Source organism: Equus asinus, chromosome 1 (genome assembly GCF_041296235.1).
Source record: "Equus asinus isolate D_3611 breed Donkey chromosome 1, EquAss-T2T_v2, whole genome shotgun sequence".
NCBI lineage: Eukaryota > Metazoa > Chordata > Mammalia > Perissodactyla > Equidae > Equus > Equus asinus.
In genome coordinates this window covers 191,913,037-191,936,550 of record NC_091790.1, presented here as the reverse complement: position 1 = coordinate 191,936,550, position 23,514 = coordinate 191,913,037, and the positions used below count along the sequence as shown (strand labels likewise).

The 23,514-nt window shown below is 35.1% G+C and overlaps 1 protein-coding gene across 4 annotated transcripts in view; it reads right to left on the bottom strand.

Annotated features, from left to right (window-relative positions):
* Window positions 1–29: 29 nt before the first annotated feature.
* Window positions 30–23,514, bottom strand: part of TRIM24 (tripartite motif containing 24) — a 102,728-nt gene continuing 79,243 nt past the window's right edge. Inside the window, exons 9-19 of one of the 4 annotated variants that reach the window (XM_044778022.2) lie at window positions 22,922–23,190; window positions 18,160–18,333; window positions 14,599–14,772; window positions 11,919–12,054; window positions 10,397–10,469; window positions 9,200–9,368; window positions 6,555–6,883; window positions 5,600–5,732; window positions 4,428–4,502; window positions 2,153–2,302; window positions 30–1,558 (exon numbers count right to left, since the gene is read on the bottom strand). In XM_044778022.2, the coding sequence (XP_044633957.2) occupies window positions 1,349–1,558; window positions 2,153–2,302; window positions 4,428–4,502; window positions 5,600–5,732; window positions 6,555–6,883; window positions 9,200–9,368; window positions 10,397–10,469; window positions 11,919–12,054; window positions 14,599–14,772; window positions 18,160–18,333; window positions 22,922–23,190 (1,892 nt within the window). In that variant the 3' untranslated portion in view covers window positions 30–1,348. The remainder of the gene's footprint in view (window positions 1,559–2,152; window positions 2,303–4,427; window positions 4,503–5,599; window positions 5,733–6,554; window positions 6,884–9,199; window positions 9,369–10,396; window positions 10,470–11,918; window positions 12,055–14,598; window positions 14,773–18,159; window positions 18,334–22,921; window positions 23,191–23,514) is intronic. The other 3 variants (XM_044778078.2, XM_044778120.2, XM_044778130.2) reach the window with 3 other exon arrangements.

The window sequence follows — 23,514 nt, the reverse complement described above, 5'->3', positions numbered from 1 at the left end:
AGAAGAAATATTTGATCAGCCAATTAATGTTTTATAAATAAAAATTTACTTTGGCACACTAAAAAAATTCATCTGTAAATATTGTGTCAAATGTTAGATTAGCAAATGGCACAGCAATTTTCTTCTATCTTAATCTACTTTCCTTCTTTGACACTGAACAACAAGAAAAGGAATAAATGAATGTCAGTTAAACTATCTAGGTCTGGCCCATTAAGAATTGCTTGCACTCAGAAGATAGGTCTTTTCTATTTCTGTCAGGAGAATAGTAATAAAATTCAGAGTTAAGTCAGATCAAAGATTCAATTTGAGGTTCCAACTCTTAAAAATAGGAAATAGATGCTTCATAAAAAGTTAAATTTTCACTATAATTCCCTCCAACTGTCTGCTCCCAAATTCTACAACACATTTTCATTCCAAATTATAAAGACAGATGAAAATTAGTCCCTTTCAGGGGAACTTATAATTAATGCCCAATAGGGTAAATGTTGAAGAATCCTCACATCAAATATGGTGTACAGTGCTGTATTTCATATTTTGGATAGTTCCTCTAAAGGCCATACTGCAAACAATGATCACCTACATAGTTAAAACCAAACAACAAACTACACATAAACACACAGCAAAACCAAACATGTATACTTACTTCCTCAGTGGAAGAAGTTACATTTAGAAATGTATGAAAAATGGCCTTGAAAGTCTCTATACCAAACACCTCTACAGACAAGAAGAAAACAAAAATCAAACATTTGTTTTCCTGCTTTTTCTTTAATACAGTTCCCATCTTACATGATATACTATGAGGTGCCTTCTTAATAGCATCTAATCTACTTTCTCGTTGCACCAGTTGGCACCCTAGGATAGAACTCGTATTACCACGCATGTTCACGGAGTACTGCTCATAAGTACAGTATACCTAACTCATGGTTGGGCCAAAATTAGTGGGTAGTGGTATTTTCTAAAAATGGATTAATGCACACATCCAAATCACATTAAACTTTCAACTTAGGGTTCACACACAGTCTATTTCCTTTCTATAGTAGTTATCACTCCAGACTGCAGCTTTGAAATCCAAGAAGTGGGAAGAATGTCTTTTTATATCTTCTTGTTGATGCTTCTTTCTTCCTTTCTCCTCCCTTCCTCCCTCCCCCCCCTTCCTTCTTTCCTTTCTCTTTTTCAATAAGATGGTTAAAAGAAACGGGTTATTAACAAAATCAAAGTCTAGTAAACATCAAAAACTTATTGATCAGAGTGGTCACAAACTCTTCTTGTGATGATGTTATATTACTGACAAAATGTTTTTTGAAAACAAACAAAAATCTAAAAACCAGCATATGCCAATGGGTGCTGTTTATTTAAGCAACTGGCGTTCCTCTATGCTTTTGAGGCGTTTCTTCCGGGGCTGTACAAAGTCATCATCTGAGTCATCACTAAATTTATTATCTTCTGATTCATTCCTGAATTCTAGTTTAGGAAACCTTTTTTCTGGATAAAGATTCTTTAGAAGTTCTTCAAAATAGCTTTCAAGTTTTATACCAGCATTGGCTACTTCTGAATCAGGCTGTTGGATAAAAATAAAAATATGAATTAAAAAAACCCCCAACATTTTAGACAGTCAATAGAAGTAGTAAATTTGTCTCATTTTTGTTCTCTTTTAACTCAAGATTATGAACATCACTGGACTGTCTTGGGGAAATGTTTATGCATAGTCATTGATACAAAGTAAACAATAGTCTGGAGCTAGACAAAGTCTAGAAAAGGTCAGATAAAAAATAAATAAAAGGCCTTGAGACTCATCTGGATTATTCTATACGGGTGTGGTAGTGGCAGGACTGGATTACCAGAGAGATCAAAGAGATGCCATAATGATAGAATCACGTAACAGGTATTTTTAGAACAAATTAAATGGAACTCTAGAATGAGTAACCAATACAGAGAACAAACCATCAACAAAAGCTGTAAGTCTAACAGATGTTTAGATAAATTGACAGATGAGAAAAATTTTAAATTAGAGCTATTTAGACCACATCCTTGAAAGTTTAAGATCAACATCAAAAAGACTAAAGTTTGGAAGTTCCATATTTAAAGAAATAAAGATGGGAATGACAAAGAATGCTTCTACTGGTTTTTTAGTTTGTTTTTTTTCCCCTCTCACCTCATTGAATTCAGCACAGTTTTGAAAGATCAATCTAAAATCAGCTACAAAATCTTCAGGCTTTGTGTACATGGAATAATCTTCTTGCAGTCTTTTCTTGATGGTCGACAAGTCCATTGGATTTTTAATTATTTTGTAATAATCAGGCACCTTTCAAAATAAATACAATACAAAATAACTAAATTATACCTGGTCCTAAGTAAAATTTACAAGAAGTAGTATAAAAATCAGATTGCTGGGGCTGGCCCCGTGGCCGAGTGGTTAAGTTCGCGCTCTGCTGCAGGCCGCCCAGTGTTTCGTTTGTTCGAATCCTGGGTGTGGACATGGCACTGCTCCTCAAACCATGCTGAGGCAGCATCCCACATGCCACAACTAAAAGGACCCACAAGGAAGAATATACAACTATGTACCGGGGGGCCTTGGGGAGAAAAAGGAATAAAATAAAAAAATCTTTTAAAAAAAAAAAATCAGATTGTTCTCATTGCTTTTCTTTGTACTATTTTATCAGTGATAAGTAAACCTATTCAGCAACATTTACAAGTGCCTATAGCTTTTCATACATTGGTAAATGCATTGTGTCACATTTTTCAAAAGTTTTCACCAATTATTTTTAATGAAAAAACTTACATTTTCCCTCTTAAACCTTCTCTATTCTCCTTCATTATTTTATTTATTTATTTATTTATTTTGAGGAAGATTAGCCCTGAGCTAACTGCTGCCAATCCTCTTGTTTTTGCTGAGGAAGACTGGCCCTGAGCTAACATCTGTGCCCATCTTCCTCTACTTTATATGTGGGACGCCTACCACAGCATGGCTTGCCAAGCGGTGCCATGTCCAGACCCGGGATCCAAACTGGCGGACCCCAGGCCGCCGAAGCAGAACGTGTGCACTTAACTGCTGCACCACTGGGCCAGCACCTCCTTCATTATTAAACAAAAAGCATTTACCAGAAAAAGTATTACTTCTTGTAGGATTTGACATGTTTTAATTACATGTGTTATGGCAAGGGGGCTTTGAATCTGGGTTTGAACCCTAGGTTCTGCTACTCAAGAGTGTGCTCCTGGCTAAGTTACTTAACCTCACTGAACCTATTTTTTTCATATTTTAGATAGGGATAATCCTACCAACCTCACAGAATTTTGTAAAGACTAAATGAGATGATACATATTAAGAAAAAAGGGGCTATTTTGCTCCTGCTGTTATTATTAATACCAAATGCAGCTGAAAGTCAAGATCGTAAAAAGCGCCAAGTTCTAGGTTAAATTTTTAAGCGGATGAAGTTTTTACTGGCTTTACAAGCTTCTTTTCTTCAATTTTTTTCCCCTGCCTCTTTCGAGTACAAAAGGCCCTTCCCTCTGAACATATTTATTTCCTTTTCCTAGCTCAACTTCTCAAAATCTGTTCTCAAGAAAGAAGTTCCTTGTTTATCAGCTGAATATATTTACTAAGCTAGTTTTCTTTTCTGACCTTGCATTAAATTTTTACAATTTATCAAACTGTAGATGAAATCTATTAAATTTTTAAAGATATTTTGGACATCAGAGAATAGAAGAACATATTTTGAATAGTAGGCCACATATTTTGAATAGTAGGCCCTTTCCAGCACTCTAAAATTATGCATTAAAGTCACATCAAACTTTCAATATGAACCTTTTTAAAGTCAATAGTTAATACATATACACACCTTCATCTATTGTTAAAGTCTACTTATTACTTGAAGTCTGGGCCTATACATCAAAGAATGTACAGAGAATTTTGGGGGTCTTTACCACAAATGGGAAGTTTTTTCCCAACAGCTTAGGATGTATGCCTAAACTTCCTGAGGGAGAAACAATTGATAGAAATCATTACAGAAAATAGAAGATAAAATACATGAGATGAGAAGTAAGAATATATGAGAAATGAAAAGAAGTTTTGGGCCAACTTGTTAACATTAAAATATATTTAAGATCAAAGCATTCAGTATATATTAATAAGCTTTAAGATTTGGATTAGGGGCTGGCCAGTGGTGCAGTGGTTAAGTTCACACGTTCCACTTCTGCGGCCTGGGGTTCACTGGTTCGAATCCCGGGTGTGGAATGGCACTGTTAGTTAGCTCAGGGCTAATCTTCCTCAAAAAAAAAAAAAAGCAAATTAAAAAAAAAAAAAGATTTGGATTAGATATAGGAAACTATTTAAAAATGGTACAGAAACTTAGATTCTTGATTTATGAGAATCAAGTTTCAGAAAAATCATCCGACTGTGTAAAAATGCACAAAATGATATTAATACTTACAGTTAGAGGAACTGGGTCTTGAAAAGCCAGGCTCATTTCATGGCAGTAAAGAAATAAAAGTAGGCGTTCACACTTCTAAGCAAAATAAATAAATAAATTAATTAATTAAAATATAATAAAATAATGAAGTCACAGCTTATTTTTAATAACAATGCCATGGGTCTCAAAATACCAGAATAAAAATTAAAACCAGATAAATACAAGAAAAACACTGATGCTTGGAGTTTTTATCTTCTTCTTAATCATTTACTGAACTGTACTGTTTGACAGTTTGGGGTATGTGTGATATATGAGAGCAGTCCTTGTAATTATGGGAACAAAAGCAGTATCACTAGAAACCTATCTGAAGCTCTTTTAAAATACTTTCCACTTATCTCTCCAACTTGTGTATTGAATTATTAATAGTCAATAAAGGAAGCACATATGTGTGTTAAGAGACTCAGAGCGGGAGCCCTTTCCATGGTGTGTCCAGTCCTGAGGCCCCTCTCTCAATGCAGGCGGTCCCGTCATGTACTCTGCTACTTCCCCACTTAGGGGTTTACCCAGGAAACACTGTGTAGTACTGGTAGTGTGCATTGGGGCCCCCTCTTGCATAACAACTTTCATACTGATTGTTCTACTTAATAGTTTAGCAAAGGAGTGTCTTTAATATTAAAGAAGTGTTGACTACGTAGCTTTAAACGTTAATTACAGTTAAATATTTTAGCTGGCTTTGAAGTTAAACCTAGTACCACTTGGTGAAAGAACAGAATTATTTCCAGGAGCAGTCAATAGAAAAACTCCTTACTTTGGTGTCAATTATCAATAAATTTTGAAGCAGAAAACTTATCAGTGGTAGAAATAAAACAGAAATTTACTAAAGGTAAACTAAATTTAAAAGTCCAGACCACATAAGGGATATTCATTCTACTCTTTTCAAATACAATATTTTAAGCTTCTAGAACATGTATATAGTACTGTGATTTTTTTTGATTAAAAAAAAGTGATAGTCTCCCTTTAAATATATTTAAGATTCCTGTACTTTTGTGGAAAAAAAAAACACTAAAGAAAAAAGAAGTCACTATAAAATTTGAATATACACTTCTTTGATAAAAGGCACACCTGCATTACAATAATGCATCTAACCAAAAAAACTGTTTAACTGTCTAGGTTGGAAATGCTCAAAAACTTACCCTTTTATCTATTGGTGTTAATTTAACAAGACCTTCAGTTTTCTTTTTTTCTGAGTTGTGGCTGGGAGCATCACAATCATATTCAACTTCTGGTTTAGATAAGTCTCGGCAGAAAGTGCAAATCCACTCTCCACTATTGGGGGATAAAGTATTTCTGAGTTCCTAATGCATCATTTCTCTCTTTGTCATGCCCCTTTCCCACCTCCTCCATCTCATCTATGATACAGAATTATTTACTTGGCATGAACTTTAATCACTGAGGATTTACTGCCTATCTACTATGTACACAGCACCATGCTGCAATAGCATAACAGCAGAAATACAATGCAAGCGCCTAAGTGGTAAATATTAGCCTAGTTAAGGAGGCACAAAATACACATACAAAATAAACACAACACACACACACACACGTTAATCTATGGCTGAGATGAGGTGCAACTGGCATTTTCCCCTAAATGATTCAAGAAAACAAATGCTCTTGGGTACTATTCTTGCAACTTCAGGTTTGAAATTAAATTTTAAAAAGCACAGTCTGTCGAGAACTAAGAGATCAACCCAATGGCAGATCATCATGATCATCTCATATGGTTTGTTTGAGAATTTACTTGAGATATTTATAAAGGATACAGCTCAATACCTGGCAAATAAGACACAATAAAATATGGCAGTTGTTGTGCATAAAGACCACTGTTCTTTATGTTTAACTCCTTGTAATAATTTAAAGGCTGTTATTTCTTTTCACTTCACAACTGACTAGGTTTTTGAGAAAAGTCCAGCGAATAGGAGGCAGGGTTTGGGAAACCCTATGTTGAAGGTTTGGAGTACGCATTTGTGCCAAGTGTATTTTTATTTAAGTTTTTACAAAGGTTTTATGTTACAATGATCGTCAAAAGTTTAGTGCTGTTATTATTTACAGTAAAAGAATGTGCAAAAGGAAAGCAAGTAACTGTCTTACCTTGGAAAATTTGCCAATGTGGGCACATGACAAGAAAGATGGAATACTTTGGGACACTTCTCACAGCACAGGAGTTCCCCTCCATTCTGACAAACTGCACACCAGTCCTCATTGGGGTCATCCTCTTTCCTTGTCTCTCCAACATGAAGGGGTGACTTCTGGGAGGCATCCAGCCACTCAGATTTTCCATTTGAGGAATTTTCCTGCTGAAGTCCAGGTTGATCTCCTGTGCTATCAGGGGCATCTGATCTTAGCACAGACTCCTCAGAAGCAGAGCTCTGACTGCTATTTAAGAGCAGGGAGGTGAGTATGCTCCTTGGATAGTTGGTCTGCAATGGAAAGAGTGTGTAACGGTCTATGTATGTATTAAAACTGGCATTCATTATTACCAGTACTGCAACTTTGGACTGTACACGGTTCTCTCATGGGCCCCTGGTTACTTCAAAGGAGTCTGTGAAGGTGCATGAGAACAGAGTATTTTTTTTTTTTTTTTGAGAAAGATTAGCTCTGAGCTAACTACTGCCAATCCTCCTCTTTTTTGCTGATGAAGACTGGCCCTGACCTAACATCCATGCTCATCTTCCTCTACTTTATGGGATGCCTACCACAGTATGGCTTTTGCCAAGCGGTACCATGCCCACACCCGGGATCCGAACAGGCAAAACCCGGGCTGCCGAGAACGTGCGCACTTAACCACTGTGCCACCGGGCCGGCCCCAAGAACAGACTATGTTTATTGCTAACTGTATTAGAGTCCCTAATGGTAAAGAAGACATGGACCTCTGCTAAAAAGTATCATCAAAATGAAAGAGCAGCACTAAGGGGGTGTGAATAATATAGGAAAAAATCTTTGAATTTGCTGATGGCTACAGAAATGGGAAAATAGGTGGGTAGTATAGAAGTCCACCGCAGAACTACAAATACATTTGACTCAAGCTGTTAATTCAAATTCTACCGAGACACAAAACATGCCTAGTGTAGATTTTTTATAATTCATAGAAAGGTATACTGCTTCAATTCTTAGAAGTAACTTCACCCCTGCAAGAGCCATTAGAAACTTTAAGATGAATCTAAATTTTATGTTGGAGCCTAGGATGGTGAAAATTTCAAATCAATAACAAAATCTATCTCCTTTAAACATTTTTTAAAAGTTTCAAAATAATAAATGTATATTTAGTTAAAAGCATGGGTATATAAACTCATTCCCTGGAGGCAATTATTTTCAAATTATCTAGCTTTTCCTTCTGTTATTTACTATTTTTCTAAGTAATATGCTTATACTGTAATTTCTCAAATTTTCATTTTTAAACATATTTTCAGATAAATAAATATATATATATATATACACACATATATATATATTCCCTACTATGGAAGATTAGACTTTTCCTTCCTGACTCTGCACTTCCTCCTTACACTTAGACACACACACCATTTATCTATCCTCTTAACATACAAGCATTCATTTTTTCAGTTGGTAGGCACCAGCATGTAACTGTTTGTAGCCAGCGTCTATTCCAACTGGTCAGTGTCACGGCTGTACTAGTTAGGTATCCTGAAAAATCAATTTTTGGTTAAATGCAAGTTATGTCCTGATTATATCTAGTGTTTAGTTAAATTTGCATTCAGGTGTTTGTTTGCATCATTATGACTATAGAAATATTGTTCACTGCATAACCATAGACTGTACTATGACTACACTTTCTTTTCTCACTTTTTGTTGTTACTATGAGTCAATAATTACCTTATTTATTTAATTTGCTTATTTTTCTAGGTATCTATCTCTAAGCCATTCTCACAATCTCCAGCAGGGTTATAAAATGCTTCTCAAAGCTGTCAAAACATTTTTCTCCCCTTACATATATCCCTCTGGAGTCTTCTGTCCTCCTGCTACAGGGATACTTGGAGGAGCTACTGTACTGGGGACCTTTTTTTTTTGCCTCTCTTCTGTGTTAGATGCTGTTTCTGGAATCTCATGTCTTCCTCTTTCTTGGTTTACTCCATTTTTAATGAAGCATATTCTCAACTATCTTCCTAAGAATGAGTACGTGGGAATTAAATTTTTTGAGACCTTGAATGCATGTCTAAAAATGTTTATTTAATCTTTACATAGGCTTGATAATTTGCCTGGGTATAGAATTGTGTGTACAAAAAATTTTTTCTCACAATTTTGATTATTTCTCTATTGTCTTCCTGCTTCAAGTGTCTGGGTTGAGGACTTGGTGTCATTATGTTTGTCTGACATGTTTTGTCCTCTGGAAGCTTTTAAAATCTGAAATCTTGAGTCTTTTTTTCATTTAATGTTCTGGTATTTGGTGGCCTCTTCAATTCAGATGCTCATGCCTTTCAGTTACAAGTATCCTTGTATTATTTCTTTGGCAATTACCTTCTATGTGTTTTATTCTGTTCTCGCTTTCAAATGCTGAATGTTCTCATTTGAGCTTCTAACTTTGCAAACTCTTCTCCCTGTTTTCCATTCATCTTTTTGTTCTAATTTACGGAGATATTTACTCAAATTTTTCAACCTTTAAGTTACTATTTCCCTGCTTTTAAATATAACATTTTTTACCTCCTATGAGCTATTTAAAAGTTTCTCTCACTCTATCCCCCAAACAGAAATAGTATTGCAATCATTGATATAATTACATTTTGAGGCCTAGATTCTTCATCTGATTCTTGTTTCACTATAACAACAGGAAAATCATAATTCTCAGGTGGTCCACTGTTTTCTTGTTTTATTCGGATTGGCTCCAACATGACTACTGGGACTTTGTGTGTAGAATCAGCTCCTGCTGGTTTGCTGGAAGAGCCAGAGCTGTAAGTATAAGAAAGAAAGAAAGAAAAAAATCTTAGAATGTTACCTTCAATGTCTCAAAACAAAGTATAACAATGGCGTTTGGGAATAATGCTTTATCTTCACAGCAATGATAATTACATTACATCAGCAATAAATGATACGTAACTGAAATGCAACTGCTCTATGAAAAAAGGTTCATATATTTATTAAAAATATTCTACATATTAACCAATCGAAACAGTGACATTACACTTCTGCAAAGATATTTAAATAAAACCTGAATTAAAAGGAAACTGACCTCAATATTCTGCAGCTCTAAAACTAGCATCTTTTTTTAGGCTTCCCCATTTCCTTCTTTAATCAGTGACAAAGAGAACTCTTGGCTCACATTAACGATTTATTGTCACAAAGTGTGAAGACAATTAACTAGCGGACATAATTTATTGGGTTTTGCTGTTTAAAAAATGTAGTGGGACAAAAACCTTTTACAGATAGCCACTATGTTCTCATGGGACTAAAGGCAAACTTTCCCCCTTCAGAGAATGCTTCTTTCATATGATTAGGAAAGTAAGAATTGGGTTACTATCTAGGAGGAATTTGCAAGCATAATGAGTGGGCAAGCAAAGCAGTAAGTTAAAATAGAATTTCAACAACTGTAAATTTATTTACTTTAAAGTAGAATAATGTTTGGTCATTGGAAAAGTCACAGAACACTGAAGTTAGTATAAAATTATGTTTCTTTTCCTTAGGTTTGTATTTGTGTGTGTTCTTACACAGTGCGGTATGTTATACCTACTTCATTTTTATTTTTTCCTTGCTTTTATGATAAAGCCAAACATATTTTCTTATTTTCAATATATACACAGATATTTTTGTATTTTTAAAGATAAAATTGTATTTTATTTACTTAACCCACTAATTAAAGGCTAAAAATTAAAGTTAAGTTGTTCAAAATGTATTGAGTACACCAAAGCATGCTGAGCACTGGCAAGAAAAATCTAATTAGAGATTTTTATATACTAGAGATTAAGGTTGAGTCAGTTTACCTTCCTCGGCTCCCAACGCTGGAGGCACTGGGTGAACGTATTGGGGGGTGTACACTAGTCATAGTAACAGGTCCTGAGGAGGAGGAAATCATATACATTCATAAAATGAATTAACAATTTTGTATTTAATTCCCATTGAATGTGTTCACTTAGTGCTACACTGAAACTGGGAACAGATAATGAAATTATATAAAACAATAAGTAGCTGCTGAACTCCTACTCCAGTTGAATTCCCCTTAAAATAGCAGGGTTGTTCACCCTCAGCATGACTGACTTTTTGAGCCAGATAATTCTTTGCTGTCGGGGGCTATCTGTGCATTGCCGGGTGTTTAGCAGCATCCCTGGCCTCTACCAACTATTAGGTACCAGTAGCATCTCTTCACACTTCCCACTCAGGGGTATGACAATCAAAAATTTCCAGCAATGCTGAAAGTCCCATGTTACAGGAACCAGGGTAAGATCTCAGTGAGGACACCAGTGCCAGTGAAAGCTACAGGAGACATTAAAAAGTAGTAGGGGCTAATATAAAAGCAGTCAAACACAAAGACCAATTAATGGAAGACAGTGAAACAAATATTCTACTAGGCAATGCATATAAGGTACTTTGTCCAGTGCCTGGCACAAAATCAATACTGGATAAATGTTAGTTTTAGTAATATTGCCATAATGGTTTCCGGAAATGTTTTGTCAAGTTATACTCCCACCAGCTATGTATCAGGGTACTTCTCTCATCACATTCTCGTCAACAAGTATTTTCACTGTTTAAATCTTTGCTAATTCAATAGGTACAAATTATATCTTGATTTGGTTTTTTTAATGACTACTAGTGAGATTGAACACCTGCCCCTGCCTGTTTTACTTGCTGTATGTATTTCTTCTTACGGACTTATCTACTCATGTCCTTTGGCAATACTGAGCACTTTCCTTATTTATTTGTGTGAACTTGTTATATAAGTAAACAGTTTCTCTACTATATTTTGTTAACAATTTCCTTCCAGTTTGTTTATATTTTAAGTTTGTTTTAAATAAGCATCTCCTTTTAAATCGTGTAACTGCCTTATGCTTGTATGATTGGTAAATGACTTAAAATTCTCCTCTTTCCTTATTTTGGTCTAAGGCACCTATTTCGCCAAGGTCTTTGGGAGTAATATTAGTCGAGTGCTTGTCTCTTGGAGGAAAAGAGTAGGTATGTTAAAAATTCTTAAACACAAATCCTAATAAACAGACCACCAGAAGAGTGACTGTCACTGATAAATTTTGACCCTAGACAAATTACACACAGAGAGAGTCAAAAAGAAAAGGTATAATGCTAAATTCCTCCTGGAAGTGCAATAATGCCTGTAAGTTCTGTTAAAATTAAAAAGGTACAGAGGTTTAACCTTTGCTTCCCACTTTGAAAGTAAACTAATTTTAAATAGTGCCAAAAACTCAGACCCATTTTAATCATCCAATAAAAGAGGAGGTGGGGGTTTACTATAAGTAGAGTAAAAACACTCACGAAATCAAAAGAAGCCCACTTTACCTGCAAGGCCTGGAGACGGCACTGATGAATTTGGTGACTGGACGGTTCTGTTTGAGGGTGGTCTTGGCTGGCCGTGATCTATACTAGTATCTTTTCTCACAATATTGTCCAGCATAATAGTACTTGAACAGTCAATCTTACAAGAAAAGAAATTATTTCACGACATCCTGACTTTGCAAGTTAAAAGCTACTTTAAATTTATAAGAAAACTTTAATAGTTTAATTAGTTTCAAATAATAAAACATGTAAATACAAAGTTATGATGCATATTTTCCCCATAAACAATCTTGAAAAAAGCTTTTTTCCTTCTCAATGTTCCATCTTAGTAAATATACTGAAGACACACTATTTCAGAAGTCATGAGCCAGAAGAAAGGAGAATGGTTTGTCATTCACACCCTTAAAAATTAAAACAAAAAATTTTTAAAAATATTTCTTAATTTATTTAAAAACAACTAAAGGGTACCCGAGTAAAGAAAAAAAAAGCCTGGTGAGAAGAGTAGCACAATTTCACATTTTTGCAAATCTCTTTAGTCCCTGGCTTAATAACAGCCAACTGGATTCTGATACCTGCTTCTGCACTCAATCTGTTGTGATGTACCAGGGTTGATGTGTTGATGTGGTGTGCTGTGATGTGGTTTGTATTGAAGAACATGAAGAAAATCTGGACTCTCGCAGGTAGAATCTTGCGGAGCCTCTGAAAGGGTTGTTAAGAACTCCCTTGTCCTTGGCCCACACTTTGAGAACTGATGCTCTGGTATGCATTACACAGATGAAATAAGTCCATACATAGCACATTTGCAGAACACTAACCTCACCTAAGTACATGATTACCATTTGGGAGAAAAAATGATCCCTTGTAGATTCTTACTTTAACATAACAGGTATTCAAAGTGTTACACAAATAACATTTCTTTCCTAATTGACTGCCAGGCTATAATACTGATAAATTTCTATTGAGTAAGACTTTCACACTTTAGACGCAAATATTTTTCATGCTTAAATACACCATTTATTTTCCAACAATGTCTTTGTAGTTAAAATCCAGTTCAATTCTCTAACATAGTTCCAGCCTTTCTCAACCATAATTTTACAAGAGAATTAAGTCCTACAGTCCTTGGGCATAGACTGTATATAATGAATTATTATGAATTATATATGAATTATTATGTATATAATGAAAATGTTATTTTCCCCCCCTGCATCTAGAATGGTGCTAGTTATGAACCATTCTTGGGAGGAAGAGAAAATAGTCACCTAAATCAGTTTCTTTATTCTGTGGTTGAGATGAGGAATTTCAGTTGAGAAAGGCTGGTGGACAAATAGTTACCTGTATCTGAGGACTGCAGAGGAAAGAGGAGGAGGACAGTTTTATTTTCTGTGGGTCCTCTTTCAGTTGAAGGAGCAGAGAAGTACACAGGGGCATTTATGTTTAATATTCTTTTGTCAACACCTTAGCTAATACTTTTTCAGAGAGTGCAAAAAGTATTGGAATGACTGAAGTTGTCAGATCTTAACGTAAGGAAAGTTATTTACATTACACAGTAATCCTAAAAGCTAAAATAAAATTATAGGAATGAGACAAAAGTAGTTTTCCTATGTATCACCTATGCATGAAAAATACATGTACTCTACCCATTTAATGAATATAGTTATTTAAAAAATGAAATACCTCTGGTAAGGTTAATGACACAACTATTAGGAAATGTTAGTTGAATTCAGTAACTTGAAAAACTAAATCACAAAGATTTAAACATTCTTTCACAATCTTACCAGATACTTCTTAAAAGTGTTTAATGTTTGTGTGCATGATTACTTAACCTTGTAGCATTAGAAAAGGTTAAACAAATATCAACTTATGTATGGAGATGTGTCTATAGAATGTTCTATTTTCTGCCTTTGAAAAAGATTTTTTTTAACGTCATACTGACAAAGTTAGACTTTAGAGAGTAAATATATTTAATTTAAATATAAAATAAATCAGAGGTAATTTTGTACTTGTCAGTATGATCTAGCAGAAAATGTTTTCATTTCTATTATTACACTTATCTCCATCTCTTCTGATGTCTTAAATTCTAGCCTCCCTCTCTAACCTTACGCTAATATATCACATTCCAGTAAGTCAATTTTCCAATACCTCCTCCCATATCCTTAGTTTGCTCCTTTCCCAGCTTAGATTCCATAATCCATCACCATAATCATTCATTTACAAATACCTTTAACTCCAGTGCCCTAAAGACATTCTGTAGTATGTTCAAGTGTTTATAATCTTTTAATTTTTCCTGCTGCTATAATATTTCTAAAGGATAAAAATAACTTCTGAAAACAAACACGCAAACAACCTATAATCCAACAAACCCATGCCTTTTACAAGATCCAAGTTCAATTAAAATTTTCAAAACAGGGGGCCTGCACCATGGCTGAGTGGTTAAGTTCGCTCGCTCTTCTTCAGCAGCCCAGGGTTTGCTGGTTCAGATCCTGGGCACGGACCTACACACTGCTCATCAAGCCATGCTGTGGCAGCATCCCACACAGAAGAACTAGAATGACTTACAACTAGGATATACAACTATGTAGTGGGGCTTTGGGGAGAAAAAAAGAGGAAGATTCGCTCAGGGCCACCAAAGAGCATACTCAAAAAAAAAATTCAAAACAGATGCATATATTTTGGGTATACTTACATCTGGAAGAGAAGGAAGATTATAAGAACCTCCCACTGGTGAGCTCAAATCAATCATAGGTGAACCAAAAGCCTTTCCATCATATCCTGCTGCACTAGTAATGGTGGGACTTGAAGGAGTAGAGGATGTGCTATTGGCAGTCGACGGAGCAGCCTGCCCACTGCTGATCTGCCACTATAGTAGCAAGAAGGGAAGAAGAAAGGTTGTCTATCAGCAGGCCCATAACATAAAATGTCCACCTAATCCCTTTTCCAGACACAAAGCAAAGTAGAAGACACATTCTGCTATTTGAATTCAACTGTAATTTGAATGGAAAGGCAGGAGGGCACAGGTATATATAATTTTCATTAATTCTGTCCAAAAAGTAAAAGGCACGGATTTTTAACACAAGACAATAGTTAGTATACACCAGAAAACCACACAGTGCCCCATCCTGGAAAGCTTATACATACTGGAAAAGAAAACACATACAGAGCAACTTCAAGGTAAAGATTAAGGGCTGAAACATACATTTTCTTCTGTCCCTACGTGAAACACCTAAAACCAAAGTAACAGTTAATGGGAATTTTTAAAAAAGGCATTGACTCAAAAACAAAGAAAACGGAGAGAAGACAGAAATCACATTTTGGAAGCTGGAAAGCAGATGGACAAATAGCAAATCACTTAGTTTGATAAAGCTGAAACCTAAGATAGCAGTGGGAAAATAGAGAAGCAGATCAACATATATTGCAGAACACCTAAGAACCTGGGAATTAGATGCACGACAGGTGAAGGGGCTAAAAACAGGATGATCTGTAGAGTCTGCTGAAGAAGCATTAAATCTCATGTTCCTTTCCTACTCTACCTGTAGCCACCCCAAGATAATAAGGACACCCTCTACCTTCACAGAAGGCTGGAAACTCATTTTCTAGAATAGGTAAAACAATGTCTTTGGACTGCAAGGTACCAAGCTCAGTTGAAGGCAGAAGTATTGCACTGAAAATGAAGATTAAGAAACCATACACAGACTGAATGCTGAGCTTCCCTCCCATTCTGCCGCTGGCCCTCTACCAATCTTCTTCCCCTGGCTCCAACCAGCAGCCAGGCCCTAAATTTTAGATAGAAGACAGAAAGATCCTTTGGGAATTGGGCCAGCCTAAGAGATAAGATGGTGACACTAGGGAATTCTCCCAATGAATATGTCTAGTAGCCCTAAATAGAGTAAAACCTCAGTCAGCAAATATTAGCCCCAGATCCCGTTTCACTTTTTTTTCCCTGTTTTTTCCCCACTCATTTCTCATATATGAACAGGTAATTAAGCATCAGCAAAGATCTGAGGAAACTTTGTCATTTATGTTAGGGGCTGAGATAAACACATTAACTAAGTTAATACTAGGAATGCTGAAGTATGCAGAGAGGAACCATGCTGCTGTCTACAATTACTTTGAGACCTATCAAAAAATAAGAAGGCTGAATTGATAGATGGATGAATAATAAATGAGAAGGCAAATAGAGCAATTTGTCCCCATACAAGTCTTTCAATTTGTTATATTTGAATATTTTCATAAGAAAAATACTGGGGAAAAGGAAAGCACCTAAGAGGTATCTCAAGACTATATAGCAGGAGAAAAAAATTCCCAAACACAGTATCATTTATAGATCGACTACACTATATAGAGTGAGAGTGTTTGAAACATTCTAATTTTGAAAAATCTAATTCATATCCTCCACTGAAAAAACTATGTAAAGAAACCTATGGGGGCCGGCCCCGTGGCCAAGTGGTTAAGATCACGCACTCTGCTTCGGTGGCCCAGGGTTTCGCTGGTTCGGATCCTGGGCAAAGACTTGGCACCACTCGTCAGGCCATGCTGAGTCGGCATCCCATGTGCCACAACTAGAATATACAACTATGTACTGGGGGGATTTGGGGAGAAAAATAAACAAACAAACAAACAAACAAAGATTGGCAACAGTTGTTAGCTCAGGTGCCAATCTTTAAAAAAAAAAGAAACCTATGTGTGTGAATGTTATCTTTCCCCCCATCCACCCCTCATACCCATCTTTCTCTCTCTCAATCTCTCTTTCTCTTGACTCTCTTCCTCTTTCCCTCCCCAGGATAATCACTGTTATAGCTGATGTATATCTTTCCAGGTTTTTTCTATGTATGTGAGATTAAAACACACACACACACACACACACACAAATAAGAATACCTCACAAAAATTTGACAACATGTTTTCCCCACATAACATCAGGTCATAAGATCATGTGCAGATTACTGCATTTTCTTAATAGCTGAAAAGTATTCCCACGTATGAGTAGACTATAATTTGTTAAACTAATCTACCAACGAAAAACAATTCTCCACTATACTTTCTCTTAGTTTGTTAATTTATTCATTCATGTTTAGGTTTTTGACCAGGAAACATTTTTAAAAACATTCTTAAAGTGTGTGTCTACCCACTAAAAATACTAAATGGGGAAGACGGAAAGTAAACATTCGAGTATGCAGGATGTGCGAGGTGCTTTTATACACACCAGCATTAAGTCTCAGCACAACTCTGCAAGGTATTCATTTTATGGTTGGGGCGAACGAGATTTTAAAGAATAAACTTGCACCAGGCCACAAAACTACAAGAAAAAGAAACAGAATTTAAGGCCAAACTGTAGCATGGGCCTTTTTCACTCACCTCTAATGATGAAATAGAGAGAGGCATAAATTTCATTTAAAATAATTAAAATATTATTTAAGAAAATTTGGTCATATTATACCAAAGTCAAGCTAATTATAAACACAAAAACACAAACACACACATATAGCATGTGTAATTTTAGAATAAAACTTTCAAATCATTTGATTAAAATGAATGTCACAGAATTATGGAGACAGCATCAAATTCTTTATTTTAGTCTTGGCAAAAAGTTAAACTGACATCAATCTACAAGTCTTAAGCTGGAAAGATTATTTACACAAGAGCTTGGACGAGACAAAGCACTGAAAGAATTTAAACTTTAAAAAAAATAATGTAATATCTAGAAAGTATTTTTACCTTGACATTAATAATATATTAAACCTTATCAGATTTAATATATAACCTTAAAATATTAACTTTATCAGATGTATGTGTACTCCATATTAAAACTGTGTCATTCTAAGTTTGTTTCTAATTAGTCTCCTTGGAACACTTTAAAGATTCATTTACTGTTCTCTTTTGCAGAATGTAACCTCTATTTGTTAGAATATTTCTGTCTTAGGAAATTTAATGTATTCACCTAAAAGCTACACACATCAGTACTGCAAAAATTAATACCTCCGACTCACTAATTATTCTGGGCCTTCACTCCTATATAAGTGGCTTGATTTCTCTTGTTAATTACAAAGCATCAAGATCCTTTCTCTCAGTTTTGTCTCTATAGGTCTGTCTGTAATAAACTTTTACTATTAACTCACATTTACTATATAAAAAAAAAGCTTGCTTTTGCTCTTCTCAACTCTTTCTCTGTCTATAAATTCAATGTGGTTTGGAAGCAGAAAGAAGTAGAACAAGCAACTGAGGAGAGGAAATAAATAAATATATATACCTGCTTTATGGCTTGTTGAGCCAAGAAAGCCATCTGTAGGGGGTTGGGCTTTATTGCTTGTCGTGGCATACTCTGGTTTGGTGGATATCTCAACTGCTGAGGATGAGTGGGAAGAACTGGTCCATTCGGTTTGGGGCTGTGATTTTGAAAATTTATCAAACGTGGAGGGGGTTGCTGGAAAAAAGAAATTAAACCAATTCAGTGACAATCATCTCCCAAAAGACAAATTATAGACAACTCTACTTTATAACTTTTACAGAAAGACAGCAACTCTACCAGAGATGAATAATTTTAATATTGCAACAAGGGTATGGGGGAGAGGGGCAGCCTTCCAGTATGTATATAAGCAATTTAAAGAAAAGGAGTTTTATTAGGAAAGAGCCTTGGGAGAGGGGTTTCCAACTGTAAGTAGCTTATACCAAGATTGGAGCTAGGCCATGTTGGAAGTAGGGAAAATTTGTCTTTGGTATCCTTTTAAGTCCTTGATGATTATCTTTTGCAAAGAATTGCCCTCTTCGAACCTAAAATAACATGGTGGTAAAATAATTGCTAACATTCACTGAGCAGTTATTACATGCCAGGTACTCCTTTAAGTGCTTTACATCTGTTAACTCACTCTTCACAACAATCTTACCAGGTAGAGATTATCTTTATTTTACAGAAAAGGAAACTAAGGTATAGAGAATTTAAGTTAACTTGTTCAAAATTTAAAGATAGTAAGAAATAAAAGATACTAAATAATAAAAGAATTTAAAGATACTAAAGATAGTAAAAAATTAAAGATAAGAAATGGAGCTGGGATTTGAACTCAAGTACACTCTGGCTCCAAGGTCGGCACTCTTAACCAATAAATCATTAATAATGAAAACAGTTGATATTAATAACATTTAAAAATTAATGAGTTTTAGATCTTACTGAGATCAAACTGTATGCCAGGCATTATGATTAACATTTTCCCTGTGATATCTCATTATTGCCCTCCCTTCATTTTACAAATTAGGACACTAAACACTAGAAAGCTTAGAGAATTTGACAGAAGTCACACAGCTAGTAAAAGACAGCACTAAGGCTTTAATTCAAATCGAGTCTGCGATATCATTACCAAAACATGTTCTCATGTTTAGTTGGGGATTGATTAAGGTACTGACTAATTACAGCTTAGAGGATGAGATTTCCCTAAAAGAAAACAGATTTTGAAAGGAAACCGTTCAAGGACAACACTGGTTGATTACAGGATAGGGCTGGGAAGGCAAGCCTACTTTGCTCATAAATTTTAGCCCTGGAAATTGAGACCAGTGTTCTAGAAAAAGGTAACCTTATATGCCAGTCTCATCTTGACTTGCCAGTTCTCTCTATGGCTGGCAACTTATTGAAAGCAAATACTTATTTTCAGGCTATCTAAACTGTATATGATTAGAACTTCTCAAGGAGGGAACTATTAACTCCCACATTCACAAAAAGACAAATAAATGTGGAATTTATAAGGCTGAAGTAGCAACATTTTAAACTTTGATACTCTGAAGGCAGACAGCTACAAAGTGTAGCCTTGTCCTCTTCTTTTCCCCTCCCCTTCTCCTATTTTTGGAATTTACTCTTCTTTCCTGGGTAAATTGTTTCTCTTTCCTCTCTCTGACAAATTAGTTGGCACTGGGTTCACCTTCAGTAACTTTCAAGAGTGGCCAGCAATTTACAGACCCAATGAAAAATAGATTTAGATACTGTTTCAAGACCAAGAGAAACTTTGTGGGTGAAGAATATAAGATTACAGAAAAACAGAGAAAATGTCAAAACTTTACAGAAGTATAAGCCTGAAATCATAGCAAATTTTTTGATTCTTCTATTAAAGTTTTGTGACTTAAAGAGTTTTATATCATGGAGACACAAACAGAAAATAGTTGGGGAATTATAGTGGAAAACTCCTAAATTCATCTAAGAGATAATTTTTTTTAAAGTGGGAAAGTACTAGAAATAATCCTTAAGAGAGAATAAAGGTAGTTATAGAAGTCTTTGCTACCCTACTCTGACACCCCCAACCCAGACTGAGGTTTATATATTGGTTAAGTCAAGAAATGACACTTGATGCCAGAGTAATGTACTCTTGTGAGAAATCAGTGTGGGAATGGATGTCAACCCTGCCATCAAAGAGCTCAGTCTGGTAACAGGCAAGGTGGTTTTCTTCCTCTCCTGAACTGCTATAGTTGATTAAGTTAATTTCTAAGAACTCTGGGAAGCAACTTGAAAGAATAAGATTAGGAACTAGTTATGCGCATAAAAGAAATAGCAAAACTAGTGCTATTTTAATTAAATGGAATCAATTAATTTGCAAGAAACAGAAGGAAAAAGGGGAGCAAATAGAGAAATAATTGAGAGCTTAAGCAAACTGACATATAACTATCATTATGGTTATCCTCTAAGTACTTTCATTATTATAGGTTTTGATTTTATTCTAGGTCAGTAGTTCCCAACTGTGTATAACCATGAAGGATAGCAGATATCTTTCTAACATACATGCACTGTTTAGGAAAATAATCTATACATATGAATGAGAGTATCTCAACAGAAGTAAATCTGGCTCAGGAATGAGAACCATTGCTGTGAATTATGTACAACGTATGTGACAGTGTTCTCTAACAAACTTATTTCTGCCCGTTGGAGTATAATAGAGTATACGGTATACTGCTAAATAAACAGAGATGCCCAATGTCTATCAAGTTTGTACCACTCAGTCATATAACTACGTATATTATCTCTGTATCACCCAACTCTTTACCAGGGAGATTACATAGCTAATCTTCAGTGGAAGAAGAAATAGGAAACTATCACCTAAGTGATTTTTAGAAGCAGTCCTTCAAATTTACCTACAAGTGAATTTATGGACGGAAGTAGAGTACAATTTCAACAAACGCACAAAGCCAGAGGCACACATACACACTAGCTTATAGAAAGACATTTTCCCACACATATATGCAAATAAACTGGTAGAAAACTAAGAATGCAGGTGGGCAGGGCAGTGTGAAAGTTTATGGAAGAGGGTAAATTGATAAGTGAAAAATGTTTGAGTGGGTATTTGGCAGAGAGCTGATAAAGATGAGAGATGAGAGATGAGTGTGTGAAAAAAGATCCAGGAATCATTGAGAGTAGACAGAGAAAGAAAAGTGTGTGAGGTAATGACGAAAAGATGCGAAAATTACTTTATTTCTAAGTGGGAAAATTAGGTTGTATGATAGAGATTGTATGTTGTATAGATTATATAGTAGTAAATCCTAGAGAGGAAAAATAAGATCAAAAGCAAATTTCTGAGATAAGCAGGCTAAAGCCTCAGAAGTCACTTGTGTTTTGTCAATGCTAACATAAATAACTATTTATGACAAAGTGACCAAGTCACACAATATTTATCAACTGTCTCAGTTCCTCACTTCTTAGTGAAAAAGCAATTAACACAAATGATGGATTTATCAAAGACTTCTTAAATTGCTTACTAAAATTGCTTACTTAAATTGCTTGTAAAAATCGGGGTTAAAAAAAAGTTCAAGAGGAATAGTCAATGAGGCATACTACTATTCTCCTGGATTTGACATGACAGAAAGCCAAAAACCTTAAATACATCACCTTGAGCCTTCACAGAAGGGAATTAAAATCAGGATCTACATATGCCCATAACTTTTACTCAGGGTTGAAACAAGAGTCCCAGGAAGATCATTTCTATGTCTTATAAAATTGGTACCAAAAAATGCTATTATGCCATTTAATTACCTTTTCATCAAGAACCACAATATATATTCCTCTTAGTGCTAGTAAAAAAGTTTCTCCCCTAATAAATTGGCATGTTTTCTTTTTACCAAATAATATAGATATTATTCCTGTTTCTTTTTTGCTTTGGTTGACAAAAAATTCTACGACTTGTTCTCAAGTATGAGAATTCTTAGCCTAGTTCTACACACAATTTATTTGACTCTTATTAAATGCTATTCCACTTTATTTGTGTCATTTACTATAAATGACTTTAAATCCTTCTCAGAAATAGTAAGAGTATAAATTAATAAATCAATGTAACTGAAAATAACAATTTGTATGAATTAATTAGAGTACTCTTTACTAAACCTTTATTAAATCTAAGAATGCCAACATCTAATATGAGCAGGATAAGTTATCTAATATGAGCAGGATAAGTTAAACTATTTAATAAAGTATATAAAACTTTCATGGTCAAAAATTGGATTAAAAGTAAACAGAATATTTCATATCTAGTAAAAACGAGAATACTTCATGGAATATTTACTCAGAAATATAGTTTCAAAGGGGCAGATTTCTAATAAACCACATCCCTACCCTTTTCTATCTCATTTTGCCCTAGTTTCTAAGATGCAATGTGGTTTTCTAAACACTGCATCCCCACAGAGAACAGATACCTAAAACTATTAGTCATTCTGAAGCACTGATATAGGAATTATGAGTTCAGGTATACAATTTTTGTCACCAACAATAGGCACCGGTTATTTAGGAATGCAATCATTTATCCTCTGTTATAATTTGAAGACAACAAAAAGCAGATGAAAATAGATGTACCACCTAAATAAAGCATTACTTCCTTTTAGAGAAGGGCTAAAAACTAGGAGTTAAATTATGGATGCTAAATATGATAAATTTTTATAAGTTCATATATTTAAATCATGTATGACGGTTGTCTTAGCTATCTTAAGAGCTGCTGAATACAATTGTACTACAATTATCTAAGTTAGGACAGGCCTGCTTCCAAATTTACCTGATGAGAGATGGAAGGCTGCTGGATGGGCCCCTGCATTCTAGGGTTTGGTAAACCCACAGGTGCTGGCCTCCGTTGCACCTGTTGCCTCTGAGCCATTACCTGTTGCTGCATATGCTGGAGTCGTAATTGAGCTAGGCTGATCTGTGTTGGAAACTTGGATAACTGGTTTGAAGATAAACCACCTGGTGGCTGTGAATTCTGTTCCACGACAGGATTCTGCTTAGGCATGTGTGGCTGACTCTCTTTATCTTCGATTACTAAAGAACCTAATTAAACAGAAAAGGTTAAGTTCTAAAGTTTTCCTGACAGTAAAATACCACATTTTGTAAGGCTATTTTTTGCTGAAGTTCAGAATTGCCAAGGAACTTTCTGGTCTCAGGAGCCGTTTACCCTCTTAAAAATAGAAGGCCCCCAAGAGCCTTGCTTATGTAGGTTCTATCTATCAAAATTTACCATATTAGAAACTAAAAATGAGAATTAAAAGAAAATTTACTCATTACTTCATTTAAAAATAACAATAAACCCATAACAACACATTTTTATGAAAAATAACTTAAAAAAAATGTAGTAAAGTGGCACTGTTTTACATT